Source organism: Capricornis sumatraensis, chromosome 9 (genome assembly GCF_032405125.1).
Source record: "Capricornis sumatraensis isolate serow.1 chromosome 9, serow.2, whole genome shotgun sequence".
Taxonomy (NCBI): domain Eukaryota; kingdom Metazoa; phylum Chordata; class Mammalia; order Artiodactyla; family Bovidae; genus Capricornis; species Capricornis sumatraensis.
The window spans coordinates 9,058,152-9,083,019 of record NC_091077.1 but is presented as its reverse complement, the minus strand read 5'-3'; the positions used below and the strand labels follow the sequence as shown (position 1 = coordinate 9,083,019).

Below are 24,868 nucleotides of genomic sequence, written 5' to 3'. Positions count from 1 at the left end.
ATATGATTATCTCGACAGCTGCAGAGAAAGCCTTTGACAAAATTCAACATCCACTTATGATATTAAAAAAAAAAAACCCTCCAGAAAGCAGCACAGAAGGAATATCAGTTCAGTTCAGTCGCTCAGTCATGTCCAACTCTTTGAGACCCCATGAACCACAGCACACCAGACCTCCCTGTCCATCACCAACTCCCGGAGTTCACTCAGACTCATCTCCATTGAGTCAGTGATGCCATTCAACCATCTCATCCTCTGTTGTCCCCTTCTCCTCCTGCCCTCAATCTTTCCCAGCCAGCATCAGGGTCTTTTCCAATGAGTCAGCTCTTCGAATCAGGTGGCCAATGTATTAGAGTTTCAGCTTCAAAATCAGTCCTACCAATGAATACTCAGGAGTGATCTCTTTTAGGATGGACTTGTTGGATCTCCTTACAGTCCAAGGGACTCTCAAGAGTCTTCTCCAACACCACAGTTCAAAAGCATCAATTCTTCAGTGTTCAGTTTTCTTTATAATCCAACTCTCACATCCATACATAACCACTGGAAAAACCATAGCCTTGACTAGACGGACCTTAGTCAGCAAAGTAATGTCTCTGCTTTTTAATATGCTGTCTAGGTTGGTCACAGCTTTTCTTCCAAGGAGTAAGTGTCTTTTAATTTCATGACTACAATCACCATTTGCATTACTTTTAAAGCCCAGAAAAATTTTTACAGCCCAGAAAAATAAAGTCAACCACTGTTTCCCCATCTATTTCCCATGAAGTGATGGGACTGGATGCCTTGATCTTAGTTTTCTGAATGTTGAGCTTTAAATCAACTTTTTAACTCTCCTCTTTCACTTTCATCAAGAGGTTCTTTAGTTCTTCTTCACTTTCTGCCATAAATGTGGTGTCATTTCCATATCTCAGGTTATTGATATTTCTCCTGGCAATCTTGATTCCAGCTTGTGCTTCCTCCAACCCAATGTTTCTCATGATGTACTCTGCATGTAAGTTAAATAAGCGATATACCTCAACATAAAAAAAGCCATATATGATAAACCCACAGAAAACATCTTTAATGGTGAAAAATTGAAAGCATTTCCCCTAAAGTCAGGAACAAGACAAGGGTGCCCACTCTCACCACTACTGTTCAACATAATTTTGGAAGATTTTTCCACAGCAATCAGAGAAGAAAAAGAAATAAAAGGAATCCAGATTGGAAAGGAAGAAGTAAAACTCTCACTGTTTGCAGATGACATGATCTTCTACATAGAAAACCCTAAAGACACCACCAGAAAATTATTAGAGGTAATCAATGAATATAGTAAAGTTGTAGGATATAAAATTAGCACACAGAAATCCCTTGCATTCCTATACACTAACAATGAGAAAACAGAAAGAGAAATTAAGGAAACAATTCCATTCACCATTGTGACAAAAAGAATAAAATACTTAGGAATAAATCTACCTAAAGAAACAAAAGACCTATATATAGAAAACTATAAAACACTGGTGAGAGAAATCAAGAGGACACAAATAGATGGAGAAACAAAGCATGTTCATGGATTGGAAGAATCAATATAGTGAAAATGAGTATACTACCCAAAGCAATTTATAGATTCAGTGCAATCCCTATCAAGCTACCAATGGTATTTTTCAGAGAACCAGAACAAATAATTTCACAATTTGTATGGAAATACAAAAAAACTCAAGTAACCAAAGCAATCTTGAGAAAGAAGAGTGGAACTGGAGGAATCAACCTGACAGTCATCAAGACAGTACGGTACTGGCACAAAGACAGAAATATAGATCAATGGAACAAAATAGAAAGCCCAGAGATAAATCCATGCACTTATGGACACCCTATCTTTGACAAAGGAGACAAGAATATACAATGGAGAAAAGACAATCTCTTTAACAAGTGGTTCTGGGAAAACTAGTCAACCACTTGTAAAAGAATGAAACTAGAACACTTTCTTGGAGAAGGAAATGGTAACCCACTCCAATATTCTTGCCTGGAAAACCCCATGGGCAGAGGAGCCTGGTAGGCTGCAGTCCATGGGGTCACTACGAGTCAGACATGACTGAGTGACTTCACTTTCACTTTTCACTTTCCTGCATTGGAGAAAGAAATGGCAACCCACTCCAGTGTTCTTGCCTGGAGAATCCCAGGGACGGAGGAGCCTGGTGGGCTGCCGTCTATGGGGTTGCAGAGAGTCGGACACGACTGAAACGACTTAGCAGCAGCAGCAGCAGCAGAATACTTTCTAACACCATACACAAAAATAAACTCAAAATGGATTAAAGATCTAAACATAAGACCAGAAACTATACAACTCCTAGAGGAAAACTCTCTGACATAAATCACAGCAGGATCCTCTAAGACCCGCCTCCCAGAGTAATGGAAATAAAATCAAGAATAAACAAATGGGACCTAATTAAACTTAAAAGCTTTTGCATAACGAAGGAGACTATAAGCATGGTGCAACGGCAGCCTTCAGAATGGGAGAAAATAATAGCAAATGAAGCAACTGACAAAGAATTAATCTCAAAAATATGCAAGCAACTCCTGCAGCTCAATTCCAGAAAAATAAACAACCCTGGTGGCTCAGAGGGTAAAGCGTTTGCCTGCAAGGTGGGAGACCTTGGCTCAATCCCTGGGTCAGGAAGATCCCCTGGAGAAGGAAATGGCAACCTACTCCAGTACTGTTGCCTGAAGAATCCCGTGGACGGAGGAGTCTGGTAGGCTACAGCCCACGGGGTTGCAAAGAGTCGGACATGACTGAGCGATTTAACTTTCAATCAAAAAATGGGCCAAATAACTAAGCAGACATTTTTCCAAAGAAGACATATAGATGGCTAACAGACACATGAAAAGATGCTCAACATCATTCATTATCAGAGAAATTCAAGGTATCATCTCAAGCCAGTCAGAACGGCTGCTATCCAAAAGTCTACAAACAATAGATGCTGGGGAGGGTGTGGAGAAAAGGGAATCCTCTTACACTGCTGGTGGGAATGCAAACTAGTACAGCCACTATGGAGAACAGTGTGGAGATTCCTTAAAAAACTGGAAATAGAACTGCCATATGACCCGGCAATCTCACTTCTAGGCATACACACTGAGGAAACCAGAAGTGAAAGAGACATGTGTACCCCAATGTTCTGCAGTACTGTTTACAATAGCTAGGACATGGAAGCAACCTAGATGTCCATTGCCAGATGAATGGATAAGAAAGTTGTGGTATGTATACAGAATGGAATATTACTCAACTATTAAAAAGAATACATTTGAATCAGTTCTAATGAGGTGGATGAAACTGGAGCCTATTACACAGAGTGAAGTAAGCCAGAAATAAAAACACCAATATAGTGTATTAATTTATATATATGGAATTTAGAAAGATGGTAATGATGACCCTATATGCAAGACAGCAAAAGAGACACAGTTGTAAAGAATAGACCTTTGGACTCTGTGGGAGAAGGCAAGGGTGGGATGATTTGAGAGAATAGCATTGAAACATGTATATTATCATATGTGAAATGGATTGCTAGTCCAAGTTCGATGCATGAGACAGGGTGCTCAGGGCTGGTGAACTGGGATGACCCAGAGGGATGGAATGGGGAGGGCGGTGGGAAGGGGTTTAGGATGGGGAACATATGTACACCCATGGCTGATTCATGTCAATGTATGTCAAAAACCACCACAGTATTGTAAAGTAATTAGCCTCCAATTAAAATAAATAAATTATTTTTTAAAAGAAATGATGCTTTTGAACTATAATTTCCATAGTAATTAGGGAAATGCAAATTAAAGTGCCAGTGGGAGCCAACTTGGCAACCGTATTGGCAAAATTAAATTTCATAACATTGAACATTGGTGAGGGTGTGGAGAAACACTGCCAAGGTTGAGAAACATCAGTCTAAAATAAACTAAGATGAATATCACTCCAAAATGAGAGCAAATAAGCCAAGTTACAGCAAGGTACCTACAAAACAATCAGATTTGTGTTAAAATACATAGTATGAAAACTAGTTTGGTAGTCCACCAAAAAATTAAATATGGAATTTCTTTACGACTCAGCACTTTTACTCCTAGAAGCATACCTCAAAGAAATGAATTCAATTAAATCTCTGTATGCAAATAACCAGAGCAGCACTACTCATACAGCCCAATGGCAGAAACAGTCCAAATGCCCATCAGTAGGTGAATGACTAAACAAAATACGATCCATCGACATAGTGGAATGTTACTTAGTTATAAAAAGGAATGAAGCACTAATGCATGCTACATGATGGATGAATCTTGAAAATATTACACTGAGTGAAAAAAACAAGATCCCAAAGGCTATGTACATATTGTATCATTCTCCATTTGCATGACATGCCCAAATCAGGAAAACCCACAGGGTAAAAAAGGAGATTAGTGGTTGCCAGGGGCTCAGGGTAGGAAGACTGATAATGGGATAAGATCTCCCAGTTCTTGAAGTGATGAAAATGTTCAAAAACTGAGTAGAGATGGTAGTTAAATAACATTGTGAATGTGCTAAATGAAACAGAACTGTTCACTTTACAGTGGTGAATTTTAAGTTATATAAATTTCACCTTAAAAAGAAAAACAAAACAAAAAAACCCACAACAGAACCCCACAATAATACTCTGATTTTAAGAGCTTGTGTTACTCACTTGCTACATGCATACAAAGGTGTGTAGCAATGTCCATCAAACTTCTCATTGTGATCTTATGGCTGGCCATCGCTTGACTTTTAGTCTGGTTTTCAGCATTTCAATTATTTAATAAGAATAAACATGTTTGTGTGCTTATTAAAAATGTTTATTTAAAAATTTTTTGCTACTTTATTTTTTTAATTGAAGGATAAGTGCTTTATAGAATTTTTAAAGAGGCATTAATTGAGCAAATTCCCTGAAAGGGCAAGAAAGAAAGTGGAGAGTCAAGTAAGGCAGCCTCCTCAGCCCCAGTGAACAATGGCAGGGCTGGTTTTCTGCCACTGCTAGGAGCCAGGGCTCCAAATTCCAAATTCCAAGTTTGTGAAGTATTAGACGCTTCTTGAGCCCCTGAGAAGCTCAAGTAATTGGCTTACTCCTGGCAGGCAGAGAAAGAGGGACAAGGGGTGATGACAGTCTCCCTGAGATTGCCCAATGCATTGCATGGTTCCCAAGGGTCCCAGCATCCCTGTAACAGCAGCAGAGACAGAGGCCAGGGGATCACAGTGAAAGAAAGCAGCAGGCAGGGAGCTGAGGCAGCATAAATAACGGAGGTGAGGCTCAGGTAGCTCCCCCCACCCCCACCACCAGTCTACTCATAGTGGCAGGTTCCTTGCCTTGCAGCCCTCACTCATCCAGCCCTTACCTGCTGGAGAACATCAAACCAGAGCCTCCAGCTGGAGTGAGGCAGAAGCAGTTGCAGAGCCTGGAGTCCCAGGTGAGTCACCTTCCCTCCCTTCCACTTGATCAGGAGAGACCTGGGGAACCAGCAGCTGTCACAGACAAGGAGAGCCTTTGTGTTTAGAAAACTTCCTGTGAAAGTTGAGTCTATGAATTGGGGCAGTAGGTAGGGCTCTACCCTTCCCAACTTCAAGGTAATGGATGTGATGATTACTTTGCAGGATGGGTAAGAAAACTGGGATGCAGAGAGAGAAGAGCTACCACTTTAAGTTACACAGAGCACCTGTCTGACTTTTAACCTAACTCCCCTCACTGTCCTGGCCAATCCAGTGGTGAAAGGATTGGGGAGAGGCAGAAGAAAGAGCCAGTCAAGAAGATTCAGGATGGAGAGGCTCCAGTCACCCCCTCACCAAGGGTGTTAAGTATCAGGGAAACACCAGGGTGGACAGGTGCATTGATGGTAAGGAGTCGAGGATGAAAATAGGGAGGCAGCAGGTAGTTCAGGTAGGAAGGAGGATGCAGAGAGGGGAACCTAAACAGCTTCATGAGAAGAGAGAGGATGAGGGCAGACAGGTAAAGCAAGATGGAGATAACACACCTAACCTGTGGTTCTCCACCAGAGGCCGTTACCTCCCCAGGGGACACTTGGCAATGTGCGAGGATACTTCTGATTGTCACAACTGGGAGATGCTACTGGCATATGGAGAGGGACAGAGATGCTGCTCAATATCTTGTAATGCACAGGTCAGCCTCTAATCACACACACAAAAAGTTATCAGCTCCTAAAGTCCCTGTTTCATTGGAAAAGACCCTGATGCTAGGAAAGATTGAGGGCAGGAGGAGAAGGGGACAACAGAGGATGAGATGGTTGGATGGCATCAGTGACTCAATGAAGATGAGTTTGAGTAAACTCTGGGAGTTGTGATGGACAGGTAGGCCTGGTGTGCTGCAGTCTATGGGGCTGCAAAGAGTCGGACATGACTGAGTGACTGAACTGAAAGTCCCTGATGTTAAAGTTGGAAAACCCTGCTGCCATGATATGTGTAGATAGGATTTGGCCATAGGCAGGTTTGACCCCTGAGTTCTGGGTGGGGACTGGCCCCTCTATGAGTTCCACCAAGTGCCACAGAGCCAGGTCACACTTCTTCTCTGGGGCTGTTCAGTTTAACTGCAGAGAAGCCACTAGTTGTTCTCCTGGTTGGTCAATGACTGGGACCTTCTGTCCACCTCTTTGCAATCCTGAACCTACACCCATTGTGGTTCTAAGGCTTCTTATTTTACTTAAAAAAAAAATCAGGAGTCTCTACCTCTTAGAGCACTTCTATGTTTACAGAAAACTGAGCAGACAGTGAGCTTCCCAGATGGCTCAGTGGGTAAAGAATCCACCTGCAATGCAGGAAAAACAGGTGAGGTGGGCTCAGTCCCCAGGTTGGAAAGATCCTCTGGAGGAGGGCATGGCAACCCACTCCAGTATTCTTGCCTGGAGAATCCCCATGGACAGAGTAACCTGGCTGCAGTCCATGGGAATCGCAGAGCTGGACACAATTGAAGCAACTGAGCAGGCATGCACGAGCAGATAGTGCAGAGGATTTCCACATACCCTCTCTCTCCCTGCACTCAGCTTCCCCTGTTATTAACATCCTGCACTAGTGAGTAACTGTCTTACAGTTGCTGAACCAATATTGACATATTATAACCAAAGCCCACAGTTCACATTAGAGTTCACTGTTGGTGCTGTACAGCCTATGAGTTTTGACAAATGCCCTGTATCATGTATGCAATATATAGTATCTATAAACAGTGGAAACAGTGGCTGACTTTATTTTGGGGGGCTCCAAAATCAGTGCAGATGGTGATTGCAGACATGAAATTAAAAGATGCTAACTCCTTGGAAGGAAAGTTATGACCAAACTAGACAGCATATTAAAAAGCAGAGACATTACTTTGTCAACAAAGGTCTGTCTAGTCAAGGCTATGGTTTTTCTAGTAGTCATGTACGTATGTGAGTGTTGGACTATAAAGAAAGCTGAGCACCGAAGAACTGATGCTTTTGAACTGCGGTGTTGGAGAAGACTCTTGAGAGTCCCTTGGACTGCAAGGAAATCCAACCAGTCCATCCTAAAGGAGATCAGTCCTGAGTATTCATTGAAAGGACTAATGTTGAAGCTGAAACTCCAATACTTTGGCCACCTCATGTGAAGAGCTGACTCATTGGAAAAGACCCTGATGCTGGGAAAGATTGAGGGCAGGAGGAGAAGGGGACGACAGAGGATGAGATGGTTGGATAGTATCACCGACTCAATGGAGATGAGTCTGAATAAACTCTGGGAGTTGGTGATGGACAGGGAGGCCTGGTGTGCTGTGGTTCATGGGATCGCAAACAGTTGGACATGACTGAGCGACTGAACTGAACTGAACTGTACAGAACTGTTTTGCCACCTTAAAAACTCCCTTGAGTTCCATCTATTTGTCTCTTGTCTTCCGCTGAGTCCTTGACAAGCACCAATCTTTTTACTGTCTCCATAGTTTTGCCTTTTCCCAGAATGAAGAGGTACCAAGCTTAGCTGAGTTCTGCATCCCCATCATCTGAGAAGGTGTATATGCAGCCCTGGGCCACATTTCTAGGACATGGTGAGCTCTAGTCTTCCCATAGTTCCCATCTTCCTTTTTTAATGTGTATGATTTTTGTGATCTAATTAATATGGAGGGGGAATGTGTGAATAGCCTGGTATGGTGAAGCTGACATTTCTCTGGTCCTGAAAGTGGCTCTGACACTCACTAACAGCCACCAGTAAATGGTGAATGTAACAGAGAGGTTAGGAAAAGATAGGCTTTGGGGTCATTCAGATACAGATTCAGATTCAGATCCTGGCTCCCCCACTCAGGAGCCATGGTCTCTTGGACAAGTGATGTGTCCTCTATGGATGCAGTTGCCACTTCTGTAAAACAGGGATCATAGCAGGGATCTCACAATATTGAGGAACAAATTTAATAAGAATTGCATGAGCACAGGAACCACATCCAATTAAGGGCAACTATTCTCATCAAGAGTTCAAAATCCAATGCCAGAGATAGTTGTATATCCAGCATGGTACATTATAATGAAAATCATGATGAAGTTAGAAATGAGGACTTTTAAACTCACTCAGGGTAGTTGTTTGGAAAGCACACAGGAATGAGTGACTAAATCTGCTTTGGAAAGAGATGTCCAGAAAGACTGCACAGAGTAGGTAACATTGACGCAAAAGAACAACAGTTCTTGGTTGGAGAAACCAAGATCTGAGTAGAAGGAGCAGCTAAGTAAATACAATTGCACTCTCAAGATGATTGGTTTTCAACTGGGGGTGATTTTGCTCCCTCCAATGGGGACATTGAAAATGAAAGTCTCTCAGTCATGTCTGACTCTTTGAGACCCTATGGGCTGTAGCCCATCAGGCTTCTCTGTCCATGGAATTCTTCAGGCAAGAATACTGGAGTGTGTTGCCATTCCCTTCTCCAGGGGATCTTCCTGACCCAGGGAGAGAACCCAGGTCTCCTGCATTGTAGGCAGATTCTTTACTGTTTGAGCCAGCAGTGAAGCTCACACTGGCAATATCTAATAATGACACTTTTGGTAGTTACTACTGAGCATAGATTACTGGCATTCAGATAGTAGAGGCCAGGGATGCTGCTAAACACCATATAGTGCACAGGATGGCCTCCATCTCATAACAAAGAATAATTTGTCATAGAATACTGAAAAAAACTTGCACTAGACATTTGAAAACCTGGCAGCTTGTAAGCAGAGCCCACTTGATCCGGGTCTCACCCATTCAACCTCTTTTTGGAAGCTCTTGTTTCCAAGTCACCCACTTTGATTTGCCCCTCTAGGATCTCAGGGTATCAGGGCCAAGTGGGGCTTCTGGGGACCTCCAGGCAGGTGCTGACTCAGAGGAGACAGAGAAATGCAATTGACTTCAAAGGAGGGAGGCCAAAAAACTCTGGAGACCAACGATGTTGGGGAATGAAACCTCCAGTCCCCAAAGTGTCTGGTTCCCCTTCGTGTCCTCATTATTAACCTGCCAGGGTTTGATCTAGGACCTGAGCCCACTTAAGAGGGTATATCACCTCCCCCCATTTTTCATGTGTCATGGTAAAATACATGTAATGTACAATTTACCATTTTAGACACATTACAGCATACAATTCAGTGGCATGAAGTACATTCATGATGTATGAGCACCGTCTGTCTAGTTCCAGAACCTCAGCACACCCAAAAGAAACCCTAGACCCATTAGGAATCCTGCCCATTCTCCCCTTCCTCCAGCTCCTGGAAACCACTCCTGTGCTTTAAATGCCCACATGAACGTTCATAGCAGCACTATTCACAAGAAGGGAAAAGTGGAAACAACTGACGTGTCCATCACTGAGGTGATTGAATAAACAAACTGTGATGTCCATAAAGAAATATTGTTTGACCATAAAAAGGAATGAAGTTCTGACAATGCTACAAGTGGATGAACCTCAAAAACATCATGCTGAGTGAAAAAAAAAACAGACCTCAAAGGTCACACAGTGTATGATTCCATTATTTAAAATGTCAGGCACAGGCAAATCTATAGAAACAGAAAGCAGATTAGTGGTTCACTGCAATTTAAACTTGAAAATGCCTTTTAAAAAATCACTCAAAAATAGTTGTTATTTATAAAGGCACATTGAAATCTCACTAAATTGAAGTTATCTACTGAGTACACTGTCCCTGTGCATGTGTGCTCAGTTATGTCCAACTCTTTGTGAGCCCGTGGGCTGTAGCCCGCTAGGTTCCTCTGTCCAGGGGATTTTCCAAGCAAGAATCTTGGAGTGGGTTGCCATTTCCTTCTTCAGAGGATCTTCCTGATGCAGGGATTGAACCTGTGTCTCCCACACTGCAGGTGAATTCTTTACCACTGAGTCACCAGGTAGGTTATTTACTGAGCATAAACCATATACATTTGTTTACTGAGTGTATTGAGTTAATTACCATAGGTAGCAACCACTGTTTTCCAGGTCACAGCCCAAGAATAGCACATTTAGTTCCCACAAAGAATCTTAGAGCCAGGTAGAGAGAAATGGAGGTACAAAGAGGTGATGTACTTGCTCAAGTTTACACAGTGGGCAGAGCAGGGACTCAAACTCCCAGACTATCTCATTGCTTTCCTTGATGGCTATGTTGCATTGTCTCAGTAGGTACAGATGTACCTCATGGGATCTGGAAAACAACAAGAACATTATTCCTACACAGTCTCTTTCTTCAGATTCCTTGCATGGATAACTCCAGAGGAAGAATCTGATTGATTCATGTTACATTAGAGATGCACACTGGTCCAAAGTGTTGTAGACATGGGGTAAGTAGGTCCCCTGGTATCTGACACCTTGAGAAGAACAAGATTTATCAGAAGGGAGGAACTGGACAATGGCTGCAAACTTTAGTGAAGGAACATTATATTTTTTGGAAGTAACCAGAGGGAGAGAGGGGTATAGTCTTTGGAGACAGTCAGCCATGGGTTCAAGTATTTACTCTGCCATTTTGACAGCTTCACCTTGAACAAGATGCTTAGCTTCCCTGAACCTAATATTTTCAGTGTTTATGCTTTAAATGATCAGAATCATTGATAAAAACATCTCCCCCACTACATTGATAAGAGGATTACATCGTAGGAGGTGCAGAGTAGGAACTCAGCCAGTGTCATTTGTCATTTGTCAGGAGCAGCCCCTTGGACAGAGTCAGAAATGATGGAAGCTAATGACCTCCCTCCATCCAGTAGCTGACCTCTCCATGTCACACCTCACTTCAGGAACAGCCTCCGTGCAAGGAGCCAACTTCTCAGCAGTGACTGAATTCATCCTCATCGGCTTCTCCACCTTCCCCCACCTTCAGCTGATGTTCTTCCTGCTCTTCCTGCTGATGTACCTGTTCACGCTGCTGGGGAACCTGCTCGTCATGGCCGCCGTCTGGAGCGAGCGCAGCCTCCACACCCCCATGTACCTTTTCCTGTGCGCCCTCTCCACCTCCGAGGTCCTCTACACCTTCGCCATCATCCCGCGCATGCTGGCCGACCTGCTCTCCACCGACCGCTCCATCTCCTTCAGGGCCTGCGCCAGCCAGATGTTCTTCTCTTTCACGCCAGGCTTCACCCACTCCTTCCTGCTCACCGTCATGGGCTACGACCGCTACGTGGCCATCTGCCACCCCCTGCGCTACAACGTGCTCATGAGCCCCCGGGGCTGCGCCTGCCTGGTGGCCTGGTCCTGGGCTGGAGGCTCAGTCATGGGGTTGCTGGTGACATCTGCCGTTTTCCACCTTATCTTTTGTGGACCCAATGAGGTCCACCATTTTGCTTGTCATGTGCCCCCACTATTGAAGTTGGCCTGTGGAACTGAAGTGCAAATAGTCGCCAAGGGCGTGGGCCTGGTGTGTATCACCGCCCTGTTGGGCTGCTGTCTCCTCATCCTCCTGTCTTATGCCTTCATCGTGGCCACCATCTTGAGGATCCCTTCAGCCGAGGGCCGGCACAAAGCCTTCTCCACGTGTGCGTCCCACCTCACCGTGGTGGTCGTGCACTACAGCTTTGCCTCTGTCATCTACCTCAAGCCCAAGGGTCCCCAGTCTCTGGAAGGAGACACGCTGATGGGCATCACCTACACGGTCCTTACTCCTTTCCTGAGCCCCATCATTTTCAGTCTCAGGAACAAAGAGCTGAAGATCGCCATGAAGAAAATCTTCCTCAGCAAGCTCTACCCTGAAAAAATATGATTATCTGGGAAGAATTTCTTGGAAATAGTGAAACTGGGTTATCAGATGCTACCATCAGAGGTGACACCCTGCAACCCTGTAATAACCAACATCTGTCTGATGCTTTATGGTTTACAAGGACCCTTATCAGCAACATACAAATGTTTGCAAAATGGTTCAACAGCCCCTGAATGTATTCGGGATGGAAAGATGTATGAAGCAATAACATGCATGAAGTCAGATTCATTGATTTCTTATCTGTTGCACGACATTTGGCCAGGTAGCATTAAACCCAAAATCTGTTTTTCTCCTGCCAGGAACCAGGATAGACTAATTACTCCCATCACCACAAACCCACATTGCAAAGAGAAATGGATGAGGCCATGCCTTTACTTTCTACTAGGTGGTAACAGGGCTTCCTCTGTGGCTCAGCTGTTAAAGAATCCTCCTGCAATGCAGAAGACCTGGGTTCAATCCTTGGGTTGAGAAGATCCCCTGGAGAAGGGAAAGGCTACCCACTCCAGTATTCTGGCCTGGAGAATTCCATGGTACTGTATAGTCCATGGGGTCACAAAGAGTTGGAAACAACTGAGCAACTTTCACTTTTCAGGTGGCATCATGTAGCTACAACTCAACTTTTATGAGGCTACAGAAGACTAAGTCAGGTTACAGCAGAGGAGTGCTAAGAACCCTAAATTTCAGCATTGCATAACCTGTAATAAGCAAACTCAGAAAAAGTTGAGAACATCTCCAAGTTTCAAGTGTGAATCTTAAGCAGCCGCAGAGAGACAAAGAAGTCTCTTTAGTTAGGTGAGGGAAAGAAGTCCCTCGGTGAGAAATCACCTGCTGTGTTGAAACGTCCCTGGAGAATCCCCATGGACAGAGGAGCCTGGCAAGATACAGTCCATAGGGTCACAAAGAGTCAGACACAACTGAAGCGACTTGGCATACTTCATAGTACTTATAATTTGTTGAAAATATGTATATTCAAGAGAATGACAAATACTGTATGATATCCCTTATAAGTGGAATTGTAAAAAGGTACTCATAAAAATAGAGAGTTGAATGGTGGCTGTCAGGGCCTGAGGGGTGGGAGAACTGGGGCAATGTTGTTTAAGGGCACAAATTTGCAACCAGTTGATCAACCAGAAGATCAACAAGATCTTGTGGGTCAACAATGCATTATTGTGAGTATAGACAATAATACTGTCATCAAGCTCAAAATTACTAAGAGACTTTGTCTTCATTGTCACTCCCCAAAAAGATATGATAACTATGTGACATGACAGAAGCATTAGCTAACACTGCAGTGGTAATCATATTGCAATATACAAATGTATGCATGTATATATTCTGAACTAATACACTATTATATGTCAATTATATCTCAATGTAAAAAGTCCCTTAACATCTGCCTGGTTAGCTCAATCGGTAGAGCTTGAGACTCAATGCTGGAGAAGCTGCAGAGAAAAGGGAACCTTCTTATACTGTTGTTGGGAATGCAAACTAGTACAGCCACTATGGAGAACAGGGTGAAGATTCCTTAAAAAACTGGAAATAGAACTGCCATATGACCCAGCAATCCCACTGCTGAGCATACACACTGAGGAAACCAAAATTGAAAGAGACACGTGTACCCCAGTGTTCATCACAGCACAGTTTACAATAGCTAGGGCATGGAAGCAACCTAGATGTCCCTCAGCAGATGAATGGATAAGAAAGCTGTGGTACATATACACAATGGAGTATTACTCAGCCATTAAAAAGAATACATTTGAATCAGTTCTAATGAGGTGGGTGAAACTGGAGCCTATTATACAGGGTGAAGTGACTCAGAAAGAAAAACACCAATATGGTATATCAACACATATATATGGAATTTAGAAAGATGGTAACAATGACCCTATATGCAAGACAGCAAAAGAGACACAGATGTAAAGAATAGACTTTTGGACTCTGTGGGAGAAGGCAAGGGTGGGATGATTTGAGAGAATAGCATTGAAACATGTATATTACTATATGTGAAATAGATCGCCAGTCCAAGTTTGATGCATGAGACAGGGTGCTCAGGGCTGGTGCACTGGGATGACCCTGAGGGATGGGATAGCGCAGGATGTGGGAGGGGGGTTCAAGATGGGGAACACATGTACACCCATGGCTGATTCATGTCAGTGTATGGCAAGGACCACTGCAATATTGTAAAATAATTAGCCTCCAATTAAAATAAACAAATTAATAATAAAAAAGAAAATAACAATTATTTTAAGGTACATAATAATGAAATACAAACATGTCAAAAACTTGTGGGATGCAACTAAAGTGGTATACAAAGAATAATTAATAGTTTTATGAAAAGATAAATGGTTTGGAAGATTCAACATTGATAAGAGGCCAGTCTTTCTCTAATTGATCTTTAGAGTGCATGCAATTTTCATCAGAATACTAGTCAACTTTTTTTTTTTCATGAAAAATGACAATCTGAACAAAAGAACCAAGAATCCAGAAACAAACCCACATATATACAGCCACCTGATATATTACAGTTCACTGGAGGCAAGAGGAAAGGAGTTTATCTTCTAAATACAATACATGATCCTGGGTCCAGACAAGTGGATATCCATATTTTTTAAAATGGTGTACCTTGAATATATAAAAATTAATTGGAAACCAATGAAGACCAAATGTGAAAGCTAAAGTAATCAAGCTTCTAGAAGAAAGCACATCAGAATGTGTTTATCACTCTGAGGAGCAGGGGGTTCTTAAACAGGAAACAAAATACATTAACTTTCAGGGGGGAAAAATGAGAAAATCTACTTCATTAAAATTAAGAACCTTTGATGACAAAGACAGCATTAAGAGAATAAAAATGCAAGTCCCAAATTGTGCAAGCGTTTGTATCTAACTTATATAAATCAATAAGAAAAAGCAAACAAGTTTAATATTGGGCAAAAGCCTAACAGACACTTCACAAAAGAGGATAGCAAAATGGCCAATAAATACATGAAGAGGAGATCAACGTCATTAGTGATTAAGGAAACACAACTTAAGGCCTCAGTCAGTTCAGTTCAGTTGCTCAGTCGTCTCCGACTCTTTGTGACCCCATGAATCACAGCACGTCAGGCCTCCCTGTCCATCACCAACTCCCGGAGTTCACTCACACTCACGTCCATCGAGTCAGTGATGCCATCAAGCCATCTCATCCTCTGTCGGCCCCTTTTCCTCCTGCCCCCAATCCCTCCCAGCATCAGAGTCATTTCCAATGAGTCAACTCTTCGCATGAGGTGGACAAAGCACTGGAGTTTCAGCTTTAGCATCATTCCTTCCAAAGTACACTCAGGACTGATCTCCTTTAGAATGGACTGGTTGGATCTCCTTGCAGTCCAAGGGACTCTCAAGAGTCTTCTCCAACACCACAGTTCAAAAGCATCAATTCTTCTGCACTCAGCTTTCTTCACAGTCCAACTCTCACATCCATACATGACCACAGGAAAAACCATAGCCTTGACTAGATGGACCTTAGTCGGCAAAAGTAATGTCTCTGCTTTTGAATATGCTATCTAGGTTGGTCATAACTTTTCTTCCAAGGAGTAAATGTCTTTTAATTTCATGGCTGCAGTCACCATCTGCAGTGATTTTGGAGCCCAAAAAAATAAAGTCTGACACTGTTTCCACTGTTTCCCCATCTATTTCCCATGAAGTGATGGGACCAGATGCCATGATCTTCATTTTCTGAATGTTGAGCTTTAAGCCAACTTTTTCACTCTCCTCTTTCACTTTCATCAAGAGGCTTTTTAGCTCCTCTTCACTTTCTGCCATAAGGGTGGTGTCATCTGCATATCTGAGGTTATTGATATTTCTCCCGGCAATCTTGATTCCAGCTTGTGTTTCTTTCAGTCCAGCGTTTCTCATGATGTACTCTGCATATAAGTTAAATAAGCAGGGTGACAATATACAGCCTTGATGTACTCCTTTTCCTATTTGGAACCAGTCTGTTGTTCCATGTCCAGTTCTAACTGTTGCTTCCTGACCTGCATACAGATTTCTCAAGAGGCAGGTCAGGTGGGCTGGTATTCCCATCTCTCTCAGAATTTTCCACAGTTTATTGTGATCCAAACAGTCAAAGGCTTTGGCATAGTCAATAAAGCAGAAATATATGTTTTTCTGGAACTCTCTTGCTTTTTCCATGATCCAGCGGATGTTGGCAATTCAATCTTTGGTTCCTGTGCCTTTTCTAAAACCAGCTTGAACATCAGGGAGTTCACGGTTCACGTATTGCTGAAGCCTGGCTTGGAGAATTTTGAGCATTACTTTACTAGCATGTGAGATGAGTGCAATTGTGCGGTAGTTTGATCATTCTTTGGCATTTCCTTTCTTTGGAATTGGAATGAAAACTGACCTTTTCCAGTCCTGTGGCCACTGCTGAGTTTTCCAAATTGGCTGGCATATTGAGTGCAGCACTTTCACAGCATCATCTTTCAGGATTTGAAACAGCTCAACTGGAATTCCATCACCTCCACTAGCTTTGTTTGTAGTGATGCTTTCTAAGCCCCACTTGACTTCACATTCCAAGATGTCTGGCTCTAGGTGAGTGATCACATCATCATGATTATCTGGGTCATGAAGATCTTTTTTGTACAGTTCTTCCGTGTATTCTTGCCACCTCTTCTTAATATCTTCTGCTTCTGTTAGGTCCATAGCATTTCTGTCCTTTATTGAGCCCATCTTTGCATGAAATGTTCCCTTGGTATCTCTAATTTTCTTGAAGATATCTCTAGTCTTTCCCATTCTGTTGTTTTCCTCTATTTCTTTGCATTGACTGCTGAAGAAGACTTTCTTATCTCTTCTTGCTATTCTTTGGAACTCTGCATTCAGATGCTTATATCTTTCCTTTTCTCCTTTGCTTTCCACTTCTCTTCTTGTCACAGCTATTTGTAAGGCCTCCCCAGACACCAGGAGTGGTGGCTGCGTGGGCACAGGAGGGCCTAGATGAGCTATCCCATGTTGAAGGTCAGGAACGGCGGCAGTAAGGAGATACCCCTCATCCAAGGTAAGGAGCAGCAGCTGTGCTTTGCTGGAGCAGCCGTGAAGAGATACCCCATGCCCAAGGTAAGAGAAACCCAAGTAAGATGGTAGGTGTTGCAAGAGGGCATCAGAGGGCAGACACACTGAAACCATTTTCACAGAAAACTAGTCAGTCTAATCACACTAGGACCACAACCTTGTCTAACTCAATGAAATCAAGCCATGCCTGTGGGGCAACCCAAGATGGGCGGGTCATGGTGGAGAGGTCTGACAGAATGTGGTCCACTGGAGAAGGGAATGGCAAGCCACTTCAGTATTCTTGCCTTGAGAATCCCAGGAATAGTATGAAAAGGCAAAATGATAGGATACCAAAAGAGGAACTCCCCAGGTCATTAGGTGCCCAGTATGCTACTGGAGATCAGTGGAGAAATAACTCCAGAAAGAATGAAGGGATAGAGCCAAAGCAAAAACAGTACCCAGTTGTGGGTGTGACTGGTGATAGAAGCAAGGTCCGATGCTGTAAAGAGCAATATTGCATAGGAACCTGGAATGTCAGGTCCATGAATCAAGGCAAATTGGAAGTGGTCAAACAAGAGATGGCAAGGGTGAACGTCAACATTCTAGGAATCAGCGAACTAAAATGGACTGGAATGGGTGAATTTAACTCAGATGACCATTATATCTACTACTGCGGGCAGGAATCCCTCAGAAGAAATGGAGTAGCCATCATGGTCAACAAAAGAGTCTGAAATGCAGTACTTGGATGCAATCTCAAAAACGACAGAATGATCTCTGTTCATTTCCAAGGCAAACCATTCAATATCACAGTTATCCAAGTCTATGCCCCAACCAGTAACGCTGAAGAAGCTGAAGTTGAACGGTTCTATGAAGACCTATAAAACCTTTTAGAACTAACACCCCAAAAAAAATGTCCTTTTCATTACAGGGGACTGGAATGCAAAAGTAGGAAGTCAAGAAACACCTGGAGTAACAGGCAAATTTGGCCTTGGAATGCAGATTGAAGCAGGGCAAAGACTAATAGAGTTTTGCCAAGAAAATGCACTGGTCATAGCAAACACCCTCTTCTAACAACACAAGAGAAGACTCTACACATGGACATCACCAGATGGTCAACACTGAAATCAGACTGATTATATTCTTTGCAGTCAAAGATGGAGAAGCTCTATACAGTCAACAAAAACAAGACCAGGAGCTGACTGTGGCTCAGATCATGAGCTCCTTACTACCAAATTCAGACTCAAATTGAAGAAAGTAGGGAAAACTGCTAAATCATTCAGGTATGACCTAAATCAAATCCCCTATGATTATACAGTGGAAGTGAGAAATAGATTTAAGGGCCTAGATCTGATAGATAGATAGAGTGCCTGATGAACTATGGAATGAGGTTCGTGACATTGTACAGGAGACAGGGATCAAGACCATCCCCATGGCAAAGAAAAAACAACTTCAGGAAAATGTTATTCCAGGTATTTTCCTGTGTATATACCTGAATATGTTCCAAAAGTAGTGAATGCTTGTGCCCACCAAAAGACTTGTAAAGAACAAGCACAGGACTTCATTCATAATAAATCAAAAAGAGAAACAACATACATTTCTAACACCTGTTATTTTCATACAATAGAACATGACACTATAATGAAAAAGATAAACCACTGATAACTGTAACAACACACATCAACATACTGGCATAAATAATGCTGGATGAAGGAAGTCAGACACAGAAGAGAATATCCATGATTCCTTTTATATAAAGTTTAGAAACATGTAAAATGACCTAGGTGTTAGAAGTTAGAAGGTGTTAGAAGTGAGAGTAGTGACTACTCTTGGAAAGGAATTCTGACTAGGAAGAGACATGGAGGAGCCCTCTGGAGTGCTACTTCTGGACTATACATAGTGGTCAATATTCACCAAGTTTTCAGTTAAGATTTGTGTTCTTTTCTATAAGTAATACATGTATTAAACTGTTTTTTTAGAGCAAAAAAATGTCCCTTGACAAATTTATAGCATTTCAGAATAGCATTAGAAATTTATGCATTCAAAATAGCAATTTATAATACTTGGACACTCTTTAATGGTGATGCAGTTTTATACAACAATAAATGTAATTAAGATGTATGAGTAATAGTAAAATTAGCCAGTGTTAAAAAAAATTGTTTATTCATGTATAAGTTGAATAGCAAACTGTACATCATTACCCAAAACTTGAATTCAGTCTTTCTCTATAACTTGAGTAGTAAGAACATTGCATGTTACCACGAAATGGGAAGAAGTGGAAAAAATTCCAGTCAGACTGGGGATACCAGAACGTCCTCCTTTGCATAATATACTGCATGCTTCACATTACCCTTCCAATACATTATTTTATTACAGTCTCACAACTGGATATCAGAGCAGATAAATTCACATCTACTCGACTTGACAGAGGGGAATATGTTAGTCGCTCAGTGGATCCCCAACATGGGGATCGAACCCAGGTCTTCTGCATTGCAGGCAGATTCTTTACTGTCTGAGCCACCAGGGAAATTGAGGCTCAAAATTGTTGCATGATTCATCCAAGATCACACAAGTTAGACCTTCCCCTGTAGGTCTTCTCTGATTTCCATGGCTCTCCACCCAAAGCATCACACATCATTTTCACACAATGGGTTTTGTGGGTCCCCTAGTCCAGGAGGGGGCTTCCTAGGTGGCACTAGTGGTAAAGAACCTGCCTGCCAATGCAGGAGATGCAGGTTCGACCCCTGGGTCTGGAAGATCCCCTGCAGGAGGGCATCGCAGCCTACTCCAGCATTCTTGCCTGGAAAATCCCATGGACAGAGGAGCCTGGCAGGCTACAGTCCATGGGGTCGCAAAGAGCTGGACATGACTGAGAGACTAAGCACAGAACGGCACATTGCTATATGTCCTTAGGCAGGTCACTTCCCTTCTTTGAGCCTGAAAGTTGCTCAGTTTTGTCCGACTTTTTGTGATTTATGGAATATACAGTCCATTCTATACAGTTCAATTCTATACATTCCAATTGGACTATACAGTCCAATTCCCCAGGTCAAAATACTGGAGTGGGTAGCCTTTCCCTTCCCCAGGGGATCTTCCCAACCCAGGGATCGAACCCAGGTGTCCTGCATTGCAGGTGGATTCTTTACCAGCTGAGCCACAAGGGAAGCCCTCTTTGAGCCCAATCTTTAACAATAAAAAGCACCTACCTTCTAAGACAGTTATGAGACTGAAGTAAGATGATGTTTGTGAAGGGCTTAGAATGGTGCCAGGCACATAGATATACTCCATAAAGAGTAGTTGAGATGATATTATAATTTCAAGTTTTGCTAAATGAGCCTGGGAACAGAGAGAGAGGCATTGGTTGAGGAATTGTTCAATGGTCCAACAACTTTGACTATCATCTGGGTTATCAATGTGACCAAGGAAGTGGGACCTCAGTGAAGAGCATTTTTTTCTAGAATGGGGTGATTAGCAGAAATGCTACGCCAATGAGCTTCCTGACCTGCTCCCTTTCTCCCAGGATCCCCTTCTCTACAGACAAACTCTTCCTTTCTATGGCTACAAAGTCCTTAGGAGTGGTCCCCAAGACTCAGCTCTATGGCAACAGCTGATGGGCAAAGAGATAAGTGATACCTTGCAATCCAAAGAGAAAAAACAAACAGATACTTAGAATTGCAGATAGGGCTGTGCAGTAGTTAAGTGATGAAATAAAGTGGCTTTAGATAAATCACATGTAATCGCTTAGATTCAGTTTTCCATCATTAAAATGTATTTAATAATAAGGTAGCCACCTCTTAGGATGGTCCTGAGAATTAAATATTATCATCTATATAGGGCAATGAACAGTGACTTGCAACCAATATGCCAGCTTTAAATAAATACCAGCTTCAAAAATGTATTTAATAATTAATAGGAGCATCTCAATACATAAGACAAACACTAACAGACATAAAAGGAGAAATTGACAGTAACACAATAATAGTAGGAGACTTTAACACCCAACTCACACCAATCATCAAAACCAAAAATTAATAAGGAAATGCAAGTCTTAAATGATACATTAGATGAAATGGATCTCATTGATATCTTCAGGATATTCCATCCAAATGCAGAAAATTACACCTTTTCCTCAAGTGCACATGGAACATTCTCCAGGATAGACCACATCTTGGGTCACAAATCAAATTTCAGTAAATTTAAGAAAATTGAAATCATATCAAGTATCTTCTCTGACCACAATGCTATGAGACTAGATATTAATTACAAGAAAAAAAACTGTAAGAAACACAAACACATGGAGATTAAACAAAATGTTTCTAAATAACCAACAGGTTACTGAAGAAATCAAAAGGGAAATAAAATATTTTCTAGAAACAAATGACAACAAACACACAATAACTCAAAACCTATGGGATGCAGCAAAAGCAGTTCTAAGAGGGAAGTTTATAGCAATACAATCCTGCCTCAAGAAACAAGAAAAACATCGAATAGACAAACTAACTTTACACCTAAAACAACTGGAAAATGAAGAACAACATCCCCCTCCCCAAATTAGTAGAAGGAAAGAGATTATAAAGATCTGAGCAGAAATAAATGAAAAAGAAATGAAAGAAACAATAGTAAAGATTAATAAAACTAAAAGCTGAGTCTTTGAGAAGATAAACAAAATTGACAAACCTTTAGCCACACTCATCAAGAAAAAAAGAAGAATCAAATCAACAAAATCAGAAATGAAGGTTACAATAGACAAGGCAGAAATACAAAGGATCATAAGAGATTATTATGAACAACTATATGGCAATAAAATAGATAACCTGGAAGAAATGGACAGATTCTTAGAAAAGTTCAATCTTCCAAGACTGAACCAGGAAGAAATAGAAATTATGAACAACTCAATTACAAGCACTGAAACTGAAGCTGTGATCAAAAATCTTCACCACCACCACCCCTGCCCCCCAAAAAGCCAAGGACCAGATGGCTTCACTGGAGAATTCTATCAAACATTTAGAGAAGAGCTAATGCCTATCCTTCTAAAACTCTTTCAAAAATTGCAGAGGAAGGAACATTTCCAAACTCATTCTATGAGGCCACCATCACCCTGATACCAAAACCAAAGACAACAACGACAAAAAAGAAAACTACAGGCCAATATCACTAATGAACATACCTGCAAAAATCCTCAACGAAATTTTAGCAAACAGAATTCAGCAAAACATCAAAAGCTCATACACCATGATCAAGCTGGGTTTATTCTAGGAATGCAACGATTCTTCAATATATGCAAACAATCAATATTAACAAATTGAAAGATAAAACCCATATGATCAACTCAATATATGCAGGAAAAGCCTTTGACAAAACTAAGCTCCCATTTATGATTAAAATTCTTCAAAAAATGGGCATGGAAGGAAACTACCTCAACATAGTAAAGGCCATATATGATAAGCCTACAACAAACATTTTTGTCAATGGTGAAAAACTGAAAGCATTCCCCTTAAGGTCAGGAAAAAGACAAGGGTGTACACTTTCACCACTGTTATTCAACATAGTTTTGGAAGTCCTAGCTACAGCAATCAGAAAAGAAAAAGAAATAAAAGAAATCCAGATTGGAAAAGAAGTAAAGCTCTCACTGTTTGCAGATGATATGATACTGTACATAGAAAGCCCTAAAGATAGTATCAGAAAATTACTAGAGCTAATCAATTAATTTAGCAAGCTGCAGGATACAAAATCAATTCACAGAAATCACTTGCATTTCTATACACTAAAAATGAAAAATCAAAAAGAGAAATTGAATCAATCCCATTCACCATTGCAACAAAAAGAATTAAATATCTAGGAGTAAACTTACCTAAGGAGACAAAAGAACTGTACACAGAAAATTATAAGATACTAATGAAAGAAATCTTTGGAAAGATTGGAAAGAAATCATTCCCACGTTGGTGGGAATGTATATTGCTACAGCCACTATGGAAGACAGTATGGAGATTCCTTAAAAGACTAGGAATAAAACCACCATATGACCCAGCAAATCTCACTCCTAGGCATATACCCTGAGGAAGCCAAAATTGAAAAAGACACATGTATACCATTGTTCACTGCAGCACTGTTTACAATAGCTAGAACATGGAAGCAAACTTAGATGTCCATTGACAGATGAATGGATAAAGAAGTTGTGGTATGTATACACAATGGAATATTACTCAGACATAAAAAGGAATGCATTTAAGTTAGTCTGATGAGGTGGATGAACCTAGAGCCTATTATACAGAGTGAAGTGAATCAGAAAAAGACAGATAAATGTCATATTCTAACACACATATATGGAATCTAGAAGAATAGTACTGAAGAACCTATTTACAGGGAAGCAATGGAGAAACAGACAAAGAGAATAGACTTATGGACATGGGGAGAGGGGAGGAGAGGGTGAGATGTATGGAAAGAGTAACATGGAAACTTACATTATCATATGTAAAATAGATAGCCAATAGGAATTTGCTGTATGGCTCAGGAAACTCAAACAGGGGCTCTGTATCAACCTAGAGGGGTGGGATGGGGAGGGAGATGAGAGGGAAAAAGGGAGAGGATATATGTATACCTGTGGCTGATTCATGTTGAGGTTTGACAGAAAACAACAAAATTCTGTAAAGCAATTATCCTTCAATAAAAAATAAATTTAAATGTATTTAATAATTAATTACACTCTTTGTGTCAAATTCTGTGCTAGTTTTGGGAGAACAGAGATGGGTCTGCTAGCCCCTGTCTTTGATGAGTTTCCATGATCCATGGTTGAAAGACACAGAGAAATGTCAGGGTTCTCACCAAGATATGGACCAGATGCTAAGAACCACCAAAAGGGTCATGACTCTGCTACTTGGGAGCATCAGCTAGGTCTCCCCTCATTTCTGTACTCCAGCGGCTCTCACCAGTGACTCCAGAGGACACTTGGAAGGTTCTGGAGACATTTTTCATTGTTACAACTCAAAGAGAGGGAGATGTGCTATAATAACTAGCCGGTAAAGCTAAGGAATGCTGCTCAGTACCCTTCAATGCATGGAACAGACCTCACTGCAAACAACGCTGCTGCTGCTGCTAAGTCGCTTAAGTCGTGTCCGACTCTGTGCGACCCCAGAGACGGTAGCCCACCAGGCTCCCCCGTCCCTGGGATTCTCCAGGCAAGAACACTGGAGTGGGTTGCCATTTCTTTCTCCAGTGCATGAAAGTGAAAGTGAAAATGAAGTCGCTCAGTCGTGTCCGACTCTTAGCGACCCCATGGACAGTAGCCTACCAGGCTCTGCCATCCATGGGATTTTCCAGGCAAGAATACTGGAGTGGGCTGCCATTTCCTTCTCCACTGCAAACAATGAGCCAGTCCCAAATGCCAGTCCCAAATGTCAACAGTGCTATGGATGATAAACCCTGCTGTATTCACTTAACAAACATTTATTGATTATCTTCTCTGTGCCAGGTATGTTTTTAGATGACACTGGGGATCCACTGTGGAGCTGATTATATGTAACTGACCCTGATCTCCGTGCTTGCATGTTGAGAAAGGAAGATGTGGCTATTAAACAAATATTTCTATAGATTATACTAATTAATAAATATGCATACATATGATAAATTGTGATAAAAGCTATGAGAGAAAGAAGGTGTTTTGAGTTCTTGTAATAGGAGTGGCGACTCAGTATGGGGA

General features: G+C 41.7%; 1 protein-coding gene across 1 annotated transcript; it reads left to right on the top strand.

Annotated features, from left to right (window-relative positions):
- The first annotated feature begins 11,214 nt into the window (after positions 1-11,214).
- LOC138085882 (olfactory receptor 10H1) lies at positions 11,215-12,156 on the top strand. Its single transcript, XM_068980486.1, has one exon. The coding sequence runs from the start codon at positions 11,284-11,286 to the stop codon at positions 12,154-12,156; it is 873 nt and encodes a 290-aa protein (XP_068836587.1). The 5' UTR covers positions 11,215-11,283.
- The last annotated feature ends 12,712 nt before the right edge of the window (positions 12,157-24,868 follow it).